Source organism: Sesamum indicum, linkage group LG8 (assembly GCF_026168435.1).
Source record: "Sesamum indicum cultivar Baizhima isolate 11 linkage group LG8, ASM2616843v1, whole genome shotgun sequence".
Classification (NCBI taxonomy): Eukaryota; Viridiplantae; Streptophyta; class Magnoliopsida; order Lamiales; family Pedaliaceae; genus Sesamum; species Sesamum indicum.
The window spans coordinates 22,472,678-22,487,317 of record NC_142664.1 but is presented as its reverse complement, the minus strand read 5'-3'; the positions used below and the strand labels follow the sequence as shown (position 1 = coordinate 22,487,317).

The 14,640-nt window shown below is 32.5% G+C and overlaps 1 protein-coding gene across 1 annotated transcript; it reads right to left on the bottom strand.

Annotated features, from left to right (window-relative positions):
* Positions 1-6,728: 6,728 nt before the first annotated feature.
* Positions 6,729-11,534, bottom strand: LOC105168446 (glucose-6-phosphate 1-dehydrogenase, chloroplastic). Its single transcript, XM_011088535.3, has 10 exons — positions 11,101-11,534; positions 9,932-10,161; positions 9,670-9,764; positions 9,452-9,566; positions 8,708-8,913; positions 8,445-8,594; positions 8,241-8,361; positions 7,927-8,156; positions 7,624-7,824; positions 6,729-7,196 (listed from the first exon to the last, which is right to left on the bottom strand). Exons 1-10 carry the CDS (start codon positions 11,291-11,293, stop codon positions 6,947-6,949), a joined length of 1,791 nt encoding a protein of 596 aa, XP_011086837.1. The 5' UTR covers positions 11,294-11,534; the 3' UTR covers positions 6,729-6,946.
* Positions 11,535-14,640: the final 3,106 nt, after the last annotated feature.

Below are 14,640 nucleotides of genomic sequence, written 5' to 3'. Positions count from 1 at the left end.
ATTGATAAAGGGGACATGTAAGAGAAAAAGTCCCTGGATTTTCATCGACATTTCACTGTTGTTTTTCGTCCATTTTTGTTTCCTTAGCATGCCTTTTTTTTCACATTGGGGAATGATTTGGTTGGTATTTTACTGCCGGTAGGCCTCTTTTTTTTTTATGTTTATTTATTTGTGGATTAATGCAACTTTTTGTTAAGATATAATTAGAAAGTGAGATAAATATTAATAAATCACGACTATTAACAGTTATTTATTCCAGAGAATTCCGAATTTCAGTAGCCATAATTAAATCTTATGACAAATATTTTGGTTATTGTTAAAATTATTGATTGATAGTGATTTAAACTTAAGTTTTCACAATGATTTTATTTAATTATGTGTGAAAATAATAATAGCCAAAAGATTCCTTGAAAAAATAAAAAGGACAACTCGACACCTTACGTGGAAGGCAGCGATCTTCTTTTTCAAAAATTTAAGTGTCATATTAACACTTTTTTTTTAAAAAAAAAATTGTGGGGCTATTAATTTGTATTTTCACATGGTGTAAAATGTAATTAAAATCTAAGTTTTTTTAATTTATTTTGTGGGGAGGAGGGGTGTCTCCACCATGAATATGCTACATTAAACTAATAATATTATTTAATATAAATAATACCGATATTCTTTAAAATTAAGTTTAATTAAACAAATAGTTACGATTCTTTTATTTTTAAGAAGTGTTACATGTGAGATTTTACATCTGAGCAGACGCCAATATAAATTATTATTACAATTTTATGACATGTTTATTATTTTACAAAAATAAAAATAAAAATATTTATATAAATAAACCAAAATTCAGAAAAAGTAGTCGTAATTTACCCTACTATTTATCATAATAATTGAAATAGTATATCTCAAGCAAAAGGGATATTTTGGATTGTCCTATGATGAGTTACTTGTCACCAGGTTTAAGTCTTTCTCAAGCTATCTTGAATAGGAAAGAGTCTTGACGTTGAAGGAAAGACCCCACACAGAAACCCATTATTACCTTGTAATAATTATCAACCATTAATTTATTAAAAGTAATTTTTAATCTAATTGTTCCCTCCAATAATTTAATGGGCCATCGATTCCTCATGTTCTTGAAAATAAGTTAATTTTTTAAACCATTTTGTAAGATATTTGGGAACTATAATATGGGGTTACTATTATTTTTGTTCTTGTATTTTTTATTTATTTTCAAAATTGTCTTATGATTTTTCAATTTTGTGAATATTATCCTTCTGGCAGGACTCCGATAATCATTTTCAGCCAAAATTGGCTAAAAATTAAGTACGTCTAAAAATAATAGTAAAATATATAGAATCGTAAATGTGTTTCTCTATTTTTAAATTCAGTTTCATTTCAATTCTTTATGACTGTTGAAAATCTGTCAATTCAATGTATTTTAAATTTTAATAGTGATTTAAAAAAAATAGTCATTTTTAGATTGAACTTTATTGTCCAAAAACAATTAAAAAAACATAAATAATCATCAGATTTCATAGTAGTTCCCCTGTTGTTAACATGTTGTTAACAACAACATTAGCACCTGAACCAACAAATATAATAATTACCAACATTTCTCGATTAAAAACATAAAGGTTGCTATATTAACGAGTACACACAAAAGTATACATCAAACAGCCAAAGCTACACATACGCTCCAACAAATATAATATTCAACTATAGTTAATTATTGTAAGTAAAAATAAATAATCATTAACTATGATCACATAATAATTATTGGTCTTAGTTTTTATAATTGTGGCGTAAATATTTGTCATGGCTAAAGGTCATGACAAAAACATTTGTAGTTATGGAAAAAAATATTTTCTATAGTAGATAACTTGAGTTTTTGTATCTGGTTTATTTAACTATGATTAACAATAATTATTTATCAAAATTTTTAGTCCATATATGTTAAAAGTGTAGACAAAAATCAATACGGGACTAGGCCGTTTACTTTCTTTCACTAATTGTTGAAATCTATGTTATATTCTACGTAAATCGATAGTTGAAATCACACAGAACTCATCCTTTCCCTCTAGAAAGAAAGTTACTAGTAAGAGGCACTTAACTTGTCTACTCCCAAGTATCTCAGGCTTAGTTCTGTACTGGTTTTACGGGAAGACACCTCAAACCAGAGAGTTCTTCAACTAAAAACATAGAACTTGTCGTCAAGATCCATGAAGCTGTTTACGAAGCAAAATTGCAACTAAAATTAAAGCAATAAAAATTCATTAAATTATTCTATGAACAAGTAAAAAAAAATAGATGGAACAAAGATTTTAGTGATTCTCATAAAAGAAAAATGGCATCTTTTCTTTAAACCCAATCTACCTTAATCTATCTATTTATTCTAAAATTTCCTTGGAACCAAAGTTGCTCCCGACTCCACAATGTAATCGTAACGCCCGGGATCCGATTTGATGAAAAAGTCAGCACGACAGGAAGGACATTGGAACTGAAACCTGTAAATCTCTACGCCAAAACACGAGTCCTTTCCAACTTTCTCTTTCAAACCCCAAAATCTGTCACCTTTGTACGTTTGCCGCCCACACTCGTTGCAGCAAAGCTCAAACGGAATACGCATATTCACAGGTGCTGCGGCAGCGCTCTTCACCGATTTCTCCATTTCGAATTTTGATACGTAGTCAAAATACTTGCTGAAGGTAAAGGATAGAGATGTTTTCTATCTGTAGATGCTTTTTGGTGTCTATAGATGGTGTTGTATATATAGGCACTAGCGGAGAGAAGAGTTTCATGTCGATGAGGACTCACACTCTCACTCTGACTCTGACTCTGACTCTGGAGTTGTCCTATTTGAATTGCAGTCTCCTCCGTCCGAGGAGTATTAGGACTGTAGTAGTAGGGTTACAAGACATAAATTATAATCAAGAAATATTTTTTTTTTTTTTTGAATAAAAGCTCTAAATTTCTTGTTTCTTGATATTAGTAAAATACATGCGTGTTGTGTGTAAAGCATTTTTTTTTTATTAAAAGCTCTCAAGATTTTAACAATTTATTTAATTTAATTTTATCATATGAATTATTTATCATTACTAACATCTCATAAGCTCCACAATCTTATTTTAACTATTTTAAAATTTTATTTTTAAAATAAAATTTGACATCTTATAAATTTTAAAACTATATTGTAAAATATATGAACTTATAAAATATTTAAAATATATATAACATTTATTATACTTATATGTACTTATATCTACAAATTACTCTTGAGAACTCTATTGATAGTATAAAATTTGTAATGTATAACATGAACCATAGAAATATAGTATATATGTATATTCTCAAAAAAAAAAAAATCATATAGTATACTTAATTTATCAAGTAATTAGAACTTATATTTAATAATGCAATGACAACTACCCCAATCAAAAAGGGAAATAAAACTTATAAGCTCCCAGAGGGTAAGGTGAAACTTACTATTTTATCTTTACAGATTTTTTAAAAAATAATTAAAACATATTATAAAGTTAAGAATGGGTACAGAGAATAATCCATATGATATTTTAGTCCATAAAATAATTTTAAAAACTATATAAAATTATAATTCATTCTAAAATGACATTTTGGTCAGTTTACCACAAAAATCAGATAAAAATTTAACAGAGACTAATAGAATGAACTTATTGTTAAATGATATTAAAATCAAAAGAATACTTGTGATATTCTAAACAATACGAGAATATATTTATAATTATGCTAAATTAAAAAAAATGGGTGTAATATACCCTTGCAGCAATTTAAACATTAGATGTGAATTGTGGTATAATTGGTTGGTAGGTGGGGATGATGATGGGTTTATATGTCTCTATGTGTGTAATGCTGCCCACCTTCAGCACACATTCCTACCCTTTTTAAACTAAAGTGGTTCACACATCATTTGGTATCACTTCAATTCTATTTTCTTTCTTCCTTTCCCGTTAAAAAGGATAGGAAAAGAAGACCCTCCTATTAGGAAACCGGGAATAAATAAATAAATATATATATATATTTTTTTATGTTTTTGAATAATAGGTATAATTACACAAACACTTTTTGTTATTTTACAAAATTATAAGTATGTTTTTTTTAAAGTTATAGTTAATAATTATAAGTATATTCTTATTAGGAGTGAAATTTTAGGGAAAATTGTAATTTACGTCTTATAACTTATCTCTTTTTCGATTGTGGTCTCATTATTTTACGACTCAACAATTTTAGTTCTATAAGTCCAAAAAATTACAATTTTACGAAAATAGATAATGAGGCATAAGTTGCAACTTTTTTGGACTTATGGGACTAAATTTACTAAGTCGTAAAATAATGGGATCAAAATAGCAAATGGGGTAAGTTATGGAATGTGAATTACAATTATTTTAGCAGATGGCAAATGAGAAATGGAAATGGGATTGTGACCTTGTACGAAAAATGTTAACACCGTTTATGTCCAACTGGCCCAATTTCACATGCTAATTGTGCTCTTTTCGTTAACAATTTAACATAAATGGGTAATGGGATGTACATTGCAATTTTTTTTTGGATTTATGGGTCTGGATCTGCAATGGGATCAAAATATAAATGGTGTAAGTTATGGGACGTAAATTGCAATCTTCTCAAGACTTTACGAATATACTTCTTTGGCATATTCAACATTGACAACCCCTCAGAGAGTCTATTTGTAATTTATTCAAAAAAAAAATAGAGGATGTTTATGTAGTTAGATCTAACTTCAGTTTTTATAATTAATATCCACCACATTTATTGACCAAATAACCATTCTCTCTCTTGGTACATGTTATCGACGTTTTATTTCTAAAAGACTGCACGTCATATCAGCTCAGCTGCTGATAAGTAAAATCAGCAAAGATGTCATTCTACTAATTGCGGGAACAAAAAATTGAGCTTGAAAAGTGCTTTTTTTTTTTTTTAAACACACACTCGTGTACCGGTCAAATATGAACCCAAAACTTCATAGAAAATATTCATAATGTTTGGTTTCATTTTTGGCCAAAACCTCGGAGATGGGCCAAAACATAGACAATATTTGTCTTGATTTGTTTTGAAAGTTTTGGTGGTGTTTTGAGATATTTTGAAACAGTGTCTCATTTGTTTTTTGCCAAAATAAGTTTACACTAATTATAGGCCCTACAACTAAAAAAATTATGTACATACTCATACATATATATATAAATATATATAAAAAAGACATAATTTGACAATGAACAGTAATTTTTGTCTTTCATTAAACAACATCAAACATATGATACTTATTTTATCTTATCTTCAAAAATAAATTCAAACATCCACACTATCTTTAATACATACTTATTTATCTTTATTTTTCTCTCTCTATTTCCACAAAACACACCAAAATAAGTTAAAAATAAAACCAAACATAGTGATTGCGTCCAAATCATTTGATTGTTCCCCAAATAACACAGTGAAAAGCACTTGATACCATTGTGGTCTATACCGTATGTCCCCTACATGGTCCCTCCAATTGCCTTAGCAGATCGCTCCATACCCATAATTGGATATCCTTCAAAAACCACCTGCACCATAGCAAAAAACAGAACAAGTAAAAACAAACAAGTATGATAAATATATGATATCAAAAAGTGAGACAGAAGATCCCTGCCAACAACTATGTCTAATACTTTTATAAGCAATGTCAAAATATTAGATATAATTAAAAATTATGACAAATATTTTGATTACACGCAAAATTACCACGAATTTTGATTAACCTCTTTCAAAATATAAGTTTTCACATAAATTTTATTTAATAATGATAGATAGTATCCATTTGTTATTATTTTCAAACTGTAATGATTATAGTGTAAGAAATAATTTATTTTTATAATAGTAATAAAAAAATATAATAAAATTTGTAATAGAAATTTCAATCCACTGTAAGTAACTGGGCAATTTTTGAAGGTTAGGTTTTGTGCAACGACAGGCTAATGTGACAGTTGATGCATTAGCCACAAAATATTGTGTATACAGTTATCACTAAAGATAATTAATGACGCATTTATTATAACTTCCTAACGACAATAAACAATTATCACTCTATGCATTATGACTAACTTGTTATTATTAATATTTCACTAATTATCCACACTGACAACTTTATACATAATTTTTTTTACTAATTTTATTAGTGGCAAGTTTAAATTGCCACTTAATATCTATTTTTAATGACAAATTTAAAATTGATAGCATGTTATTTTATCATTAATATTAAATTATGTGGTAGTAATTTATTATTGATTCTTGCTAATGACAATTTTTACAATCTATTAAAATTATGAAACTTAGTATTATGAAAAAATAAATCTTGTCATTTATTACACATAATTAGTGATAATATTAAAGCTATTACTTTTTTTGTTTCTTTTATCACTAATATTCTCTATTTAACTTCTCTTTCAACACAAACCTCAACTCAATGTGAAATAGTTCCTTAACATCTACTCTAATATTACATCTTACATTCAGATCATACATACATGCAACCACACACCCATCCCAAGTTCCTTCCACCTTGTAATATGAAGGTTACATTTAAGTTCACTAGATTTCATTCTAAATCTATGGTCTGATCAAACCCAATCAATCACACACGATGAGCAAACTTCTCTGTCTTCGAATATGGGCTTCCTTTGGAAAAGCAATAAATGACAAACACTATGTTCGTTCTGAGGATGTCTGCTACCTGGAATTGTCCAAATGGTGTTATAAAAATTGTTCACATCAAAGTGAAAACAGTAGTAGATAATTCTGATGCTCAAGAAAGAATCAGCATCCAATCCAGGACCTAAATCTGAATTTTATAAAATCGACTCTCCTTTAAATCTAGAATATTGAAGCCAAGAACTCCTCAGTATGAGATAGAAAGAAAAACGAGATTTCATTCATCAACGCCTATATCACCCCATTTAACGTTGTATCTGGCTGCAAGGTAATGGGCGCCGACCGGCCCTCGACTTCCATAAGGATAATATTCTGGGGTTATCTTCTTCTCTTCGAGCTCCTTCAATACGGGCGTGAAGAGCGACCAAGCAGCGTCTAATTCATCACTCCGGATGAACAGTCTCCTTTCACCTTCAACGGCATCTAGGAGAAGCCTCTCATATGCATCAGGTATCTCCTTGGAGTATCTGGAAAACACGAGAAGCATTCATTAACTCTGGCGAAGAATTCAATATTTAAGGTGTCAATGGAGAACAGAATGATCTGTAATTGCAGTTTTCCAACCATACATGCATTTCAGATTTTATTATTTTTTCGTTACAATCGCAAGTTGGAAGTAAAGGAGATAAACCACTGTTCGTTTAGCATAAAACTAGTCCTTTTCAAATTCATTATAATACATGCACTGATGCATGCTTCCCCAGTTCTCATAATTAACAGGTTCTTTTGAATGGGTGCAGAAAAATCCTAGTGTCAAAGAAAAAGCTCTGGGAAGTTTAATAGTTGATGTAAATTGTACCAAAGTAGATCACTTGATTCAAAAGTCTCAGCGGTCATTTCCATGAAAAATCAGATTAAAGTGCAGGTGCTGAAATGAATATTAATAGACAATACCGTGCTTTATATAGTAGATTAAGATTACTCCGGTCCAATCTCATTCCCAGGCCTGGGACTTTGTTATTGATCTTCAGATAAATAGCTTCATCGGGTTGTACACGGATTACGAGCTCATTTGTCGCTCGGTCGAGATCAGTACCAAAGTTCCGATTGTATAAATTGCCAGGAACGTGCCTAAACTGTACCCGTATTTCAGCCCTGAGACCCGTAATGTATACGAAAAAGAAGTTCAGAATATGTCAAGTTTTGGGAAGATAATGCAAGGATACTGAATCATCTTATATACCAATTTTCGCTAACCTCCTATTATGTAAAGCTTTCCCAGCCTTCATTAGAAAGGGCACCCCGTCCCATCTTGCATTATCTATGAAAAGTGCTGCGGCAGCAAAAGTTGGTGTTAAACTGTCTTTAGGCACAGTTTTGTCATCTGTATACCCGGGGTAAGAGACGCCTCCTTTCGTGTGACTCTTGTATTGCCCGATGACCACATCGTCAATACGTATAGGCTTCATGGATCGCAAAACTTTAACCTGTTGTCAATCAAGAATTGTCACAATGCTCCAGGAAAATACATGATCATGTATATTTTTAAGCTTGACGGAGAGGAGAGAAACCTTTTCATTTCTGATATCTTCAGCATCCAAACTAACGGGTGTTTCCATGGCAAAGAGGGCTAGTATTTGGAGCAGATGGTTTTGCATTATGTCTCTGATTATTCCGTAATGATCGAAGTAACTGGCAGGACAGAGAAACGATTACTAAGCAAAAACTTGGGTGCTGTATAATGAATTCTTTAACAAATTGACAAGATGAATTACCCTCCTCTTCCTTCAGTACCAAAGTCCTCCGAGAATATCAGTTGAACATTTCTTATGTACTGCCTTGACCACAAGGGCTCAAAAATAAGGTTGGAAAAGCGAAGGACGGAAAGGTTCTCCACTAGCTCCTTTCCAAGATAATGATCTATCCTGTATTAGGAGGAGCGTTGTAAAGCAAATCATAGGGTTAAATAATCCCTTGAACCATTTACGTGATCGACTTAAGGAAGTAAACACAATCACGCCCAACCAAAATAACTTACCTGAAAATTTGATCCTCCTCTAAGTATTGCTTGAGAGCTCTAGTTAAAGCAGCTGAGGATTCAGAATCCCGACCAAAGGGTTTCTCAACGATGACCCTAGTCCAACCATTAGCAGCAGAAGCAGAGAGGCTGGCACATTTTACAGCATCTACAAATATGTTTGGCGGGATCGATAAGTAAAAAAGTCGATTTGCAACCCTTCCAGCCTACAGAAAAACCAAGCACATAAGAATATTAATAACAATGATAGGTTTTCCACCCTCCACAAGATAAGCAGAATTTATAGCCCATTGGAGACTTCCACAATATAATGTAAAGAAATTTCTCAATAAATTTGAGTCTCATGAAATGCTAATAAAATTCTGCGGGCATTACTTCCATAAGGATAAACTTATACAGTGTTACTAGCTGAGTATTCGGTTGAATTCCTCGTAATATCTAGGTGCAAGTTGAAAGGTTAATGCTTATTCATCCAATTATTAATCATTTGCAACTCAAACTAATGAGAAGTTGCAAATTTAAAAGTAAGGATATTCAGGTTTCAGCAAATACGGAAGGGGAAAGTAAAGAGGAAAAAACCAAATTTGTTGCACATAGGATCATCTAAAGCAATATGCAAGAAAGATTTACCAGAACTCGCAACAAAGTTTGGCTCCAACAAGCGAAAATGAGTAGGAATGGTATAAAACCTCAATAAGCAAATAAATATTAGAACAAATTGATACTGTCTTCACTCCTTAGTACCTCATGCTCCTTAAGTTTTTTATCAAGCTCCACAAAGTTTTGCTGGGAATCATATTGACCAGAGTGGTAGAAACATCTCTTAAGGAATTGTTCCATCTTTTCGCTGCAATTTTCCCTGAATAAAACATGAAATCACAAGAATCGTCACCCAAGGGAACTCACTACTCAGACCAGTGTAATAAAGACATAAGAAGGTAGTCATTAAAAACAAGAATCACCTCTTGTCAATTCGGCAAGTAAGCGTCTTGCTAACAATATTTCTTAATTCTGCATCAGTCATCTTGCTACGGGCATACCCAAAGATAGTGAAGTGCTGAAACCAATACAAAAAAAGCAAATTATCGCTCCATTTTGATGGAAGTAAATCATTGTACATCTTATTGAGGAAAAATTTCACATCTAAATCCTCCAATACAGCATTCATTTCAGACAATCAGTGCAACTAAAAGTGAAGAAGTATAGCATGGATGCAAAGCAGACCTCAGGAAGGCAATCCTCATAGTAAAGTGCAAAAAGAGCCGGAAATATTTTCTTCTTGGCGAGGTCCCCAGAGGCCCCTACAACGGTAATACTGACAGTGGATTTGTCGGCATTTGTATCGAAATTCATCAGCTGTTTGTGTTCCTCTGGAGGGGTAACTGACAATAATCCCTCTTTTAATTTACTCGGAGGAGCCTCATCAGTTGCAACCCTTTTAGTCGCCAAAGCACCTAAAGAATTTAAGCAGCTCTTTAGATATAACAACATGAATGTCATGTACCATGATATAAATAACACAGCACAAATGCGAACACAAATTTAAGGATGGCAATGCCAAGATAGAGTCACTAAATAAAACCTTGAAAAGGAAAATACAACAAAAGAGAAAAGACATCATTTCCATAGAATCTATTGACATCAGAACGAGGAAAGGATAAACGCAATCAAGTTCAAGAATTCTGCCCCTTTTTTATTGTGTACCAAACAGAAGGACTATGTAGGACTGAAAAGCAAATCAAAGTTCTCAATACTTGATTGAAATCGATCAATAAAGGTTTCTTTGAACTCGTTTCCTTAAATTTACAAACCAAACTCGCACATAACATTTTATTCAATAAGCTTTCAAGCTTGGTTTGAACTTGTTTCAATTCGTTTTAAGAATAAGAATACAAACTGAAACTATCAAACTACTCAAGCTCGAATCATTATTGATTCAATTAAAGCACGTTTGACCTCGATTCAATAAATAATCAAACCAAGCTCAAACACTGTTTCCTGAGCTCAATAATAATTCAAACAAACATAAAAATATTGTGTTCGGTTCCAGTTGATTTATTTACAGTCATAGCGCTATTAATTGAATGCTGGAATTTCACAGAAGTCTGTAATAAAAGATCTACCCCTTCCCCTTTTCCGGGTTCTGACAATTTAAAGAGACCAAAATATCTTAAACCACAACTTCAGCAAATCAGCACCAAAAACAAAAAACAAAAAAAAAAAAAAAAATCATCAAGTCCAAAAACATATACGAAGAGATAACGAATTCACCAAAATCATAAAACATAAGAACAACAAAAAGTCAAGATTTTGCACTAGTTTATCCAAAACAATTAGACAATAAATTCAAAAAAAGAAACAAGTAAACAAATTCAAGGAAAACAAAACCGAACCATCTTGCATGAGAATCACATTGGATGAAGGGCTGCACTTGGATTGCCAAGAAACACTCTTTGACCCCAATCTTTTCTGAGATACCACTGGAAATGGAATATTTCTCTGAGGCTGATGAAACCCAAAAGAGGAAGAGCTGGAATAAACTGATGATGAAGAACAACAATGCTTCGATGAAGAGAGAGTAGCCATAATCTCAACTTGGATTCCCAAAAATTTGATGTCAAAAACAAGATTGGTTTTTTGTATGCGCTTTTCTATGATTGACCAGCAACAGCAATTAAAATTTATATATGATACTGAAATACTATTAGAAACGGGGAAAGAAACTTCGGAGATGTCGAGGGGGTAGACTCTTGAGATCTCCGAAAGGCTGCTCTTTTCTGTATACTGTTGTTAGGTGTGTGGGTTTGCCATTTCGAATACGAAGAGTGGCTGCTGAGGATATATATATATATATATATATATATATAATATATGACATGACTACTTAATATTATAATTCTCTTCATTTTTTACGCTTTTTGGTTAATGCTTAATCTAATTACTGGCTGAGTTGTTTGTGCCTAAACCCGCCCCCCGCCCCCCGCCCCTCTCTCTCTCGAAGAAACCAAAATTTGTCTAGTTGACATATTGAAATTTTCATATTTAGGTTTATTTTTAAGAGAGATTAAATCCACATTTCTTGAGTCAAATTTGATTATACAAATATTTTATATTTTACAAATTTATAATTACAAACTTCAAATTGCACAGTAAGTTGGGGCACAACTGACACAGGACTGATCTAGAATCAATCCCATATCTAAGACTGACTTGACTCAATTTGGGGCTATCGGATGAGGTAGTGGGCTAACCCCCCTAGCCCTTTATTTTTTGTTAATGCTTGATATGAAAATTATCTTGTATTCCCCTAATTTAATTATATGTTAGTAGATTTTTTAAACTATTCAAAATCTTTTATTATTCTACTTTTAAATTTTCAGTAGATTAGTTCAATAATGCTTTTATATTTATTTTTCTTAAAGATTATTCTAAGGCTTCAAATTATTATCTAAGCTTATTACTTATTACAAGCTTCTTATTTAAATTAGGGCAAAAGACAATTTTCGTCCCACAGCTATAGGCCATTTTCGTTTTAGTCCCGTAAGTTTTTAGGGTTTCAATTTGATCCCGTAAAACTGAAAAATTCACAATTTCAGTCCAAATTTGGCCGGAAAATTTTGTGGCTCGCCGGAAAAAGTCACATACGATGCATATGACTTTTAAAATTGGGGGCTCGATTCTGATTGGCTGGAGAAGCTGATGTGGCGCATATGTGGCGCATACTTGGAAATTAAAAAAAAAAACTGATGGGAAATCAAAGTTGTGAAATCCCCGCCATTCGCCGCCACCTTCTCTCTTCAATTCCCCGCTGTTACTTGAAATTTCTAGCCACCACATATACCATTCAATTACCCATAGTAAGGAGAACAAAACCCCTCAACCAATTTTGCGATCCGACCACGACAGCGACTGAGCTTTGAAATTGACCGCCGCGGATTATTCTCGTCGATTCGCCGGCAACAGGACGACCCACGATTGCAGATTGGTACCATTGGATTCGTCTCCTCACTGCGGTTCTAATGGGACCAGTCTCATCCATTTTCATCAACTAGGTGCAAAGATCCATCGTTTTGAAGATCTCAGTCGTCGTCCGCCGCGACTGCACCTTCTGCCGGCGTTTTCTCCTTCGTCTGAACAAACCACCGGCTAGAAAGACCATCGTTGAACGCCTCTCGTTCTGGCGAATCTTTTGAGACCAGTCCCATCAATTTTGATCACCTCTGTGCAAAGATCCGACAAAAGCCGTCCTCCGCCTTTGCCATTCTTTTGAGATGAGTCAATTTTTTTTTTTAATTTCCACGTATGCGCCACATATGTGCCACATCAACTTCTCCAACCAATCAGGATCGAATCCCCAATTTTAAAAGTCACATGCGATTTTCCGGCGACCTACAAATTTTTCCGGCCAAATTTGGACTGAAATTGCGAATTTTTCAATTTTACGGGACTAAATTGAAACCCTAGAAACTTACGGGACTAAAACGAAAATGGCCTATAGTTGTGGGACGAAGCCTTTTGCCCTTTAAATTATTACTTAAGTTCCTTATGTAATTTTTATTAATGTAGGTAATCAAAAAGTCAAGTTGGTTGTTTTGTAAATTTACTGTTAATGATCTTATTTGATATAATATTAAATATAATGAATATAATTTATTATTTGATCATATTTTTTATATTATATTATATCTTATTATTGTGTTCATTGGTAGAGCACATAGACTAGCTAAACCAATAAAATTGGGTAGCGTATTTGATGGCAAGCATGAAACTAATTTTTGAGGGTTGATTTGAAATATTTCAAATTTGAGAACCCTCAAGAATTGACATTAAGGAGTTCTGTATAGACTTGAACCAAGTGATGCACTCATGTGATGAGTGTGAAGTTTCATTGAAAACAGATGTATGAGTCTATGCATTATAGTGGGTGCTTGATTGTCAAGTTCACCGAATTGGCTTGTAGGAGTTGTCGTATGGAAGCTCGTGTGGCATGATCAGTATAATTGAAACTCTTTAGTTGCAATTGTATGGAAATTAGTCTTCCAACTTGAGGAACTACAGTAGCCTTGTGTATGGGGCGGCTATATCTTGGTCCTGACTGATTTAACTGCGTTATTATGTGGTTGCCAAAAGTTCTGCACCAATATTGTCAGAACATATATGGAGGTTGGTGCATTCCAAGAAGAAATTCATTGCCAGATGATGGCAATCTCCTATGTTCTCTGGGTTGTATTCATCTCTAAACGTCACTGACCACAACTGTTAATCAAATAGAAAAATAGTTTTTCATGGTGTTAATCAGAAACATAGTCAAGAGTTGACATCAAAGTCAAGTATGGGAAACAATTTAGAATTTCATGCCGTAGATGACTTGATGGAAAGATCGTATCTGTACGATATGCATAGTTAAAGGTTCACACCAATTTACTATTCTTCAGTCCCATGGACACAACTAAAAGGTCATCCATGGTAGCGGGTACTTTAGAATTAATGAGTTAATCAAGAGCAATAAAGTAAACATGATTCAATTACTTTAGAGTAAGTTAGTTGCCGAATTAAATTGTACATGTAATATAAATTCAAGTCAAGTTAAGGTCCGCTTATAAGGTCACACAAAACAGTAAAGATATTGTGGAAAATTAATTTTCGATGGAACTAATTATTGAATTAATTTCGAAAGAAAGAGAGAGGATTGATTTAAAGGAGTTTAATTAATTATTTGAATAATTTGGATTATTCAGTTAAGGTCCTAATATGATAGGATACTCAAAGTGTTAATTAATTAAATTAACTAAATATTTAAAAATTTGAGATTTATTAATTAGATTAATTAATCTTAGGTCCAAGAATTATATAAATATTGGATATAGACTTGAAATCAATTGATTGGATCAATCAATCAATAATCCAAAGCTAGAGTATTTTCAGTTCAAATT

What these genes read in the sequence shown, in the direction of transcription:
- LOC105168446 (XM_011088535.3), bottom strand. Translation starts at nt 11,293, where the DNA reads ATGGCTACTCTCTCTTCATCGAAGCATTGTTGTTCTTCATCATCAGTT. An exon ending in TGTGATTCTCATGCAAGATG is followed by an intron (nt 10,162 to 11,100) that starts GTTCGGTTTTGT and finishes TAAATTCTTTAG; the next exon opens with GTGCTTTGGCGACTAAAAGG. An exon ending in GGTACTGAAGGAAGAGGAGG is followed by an intron (nt 8,362 to 8,444) that starts GTAATTCATCTT and finishes CTGTCCTGCCAG; the next exon opens with TTACTTCGATCATTACGGAA.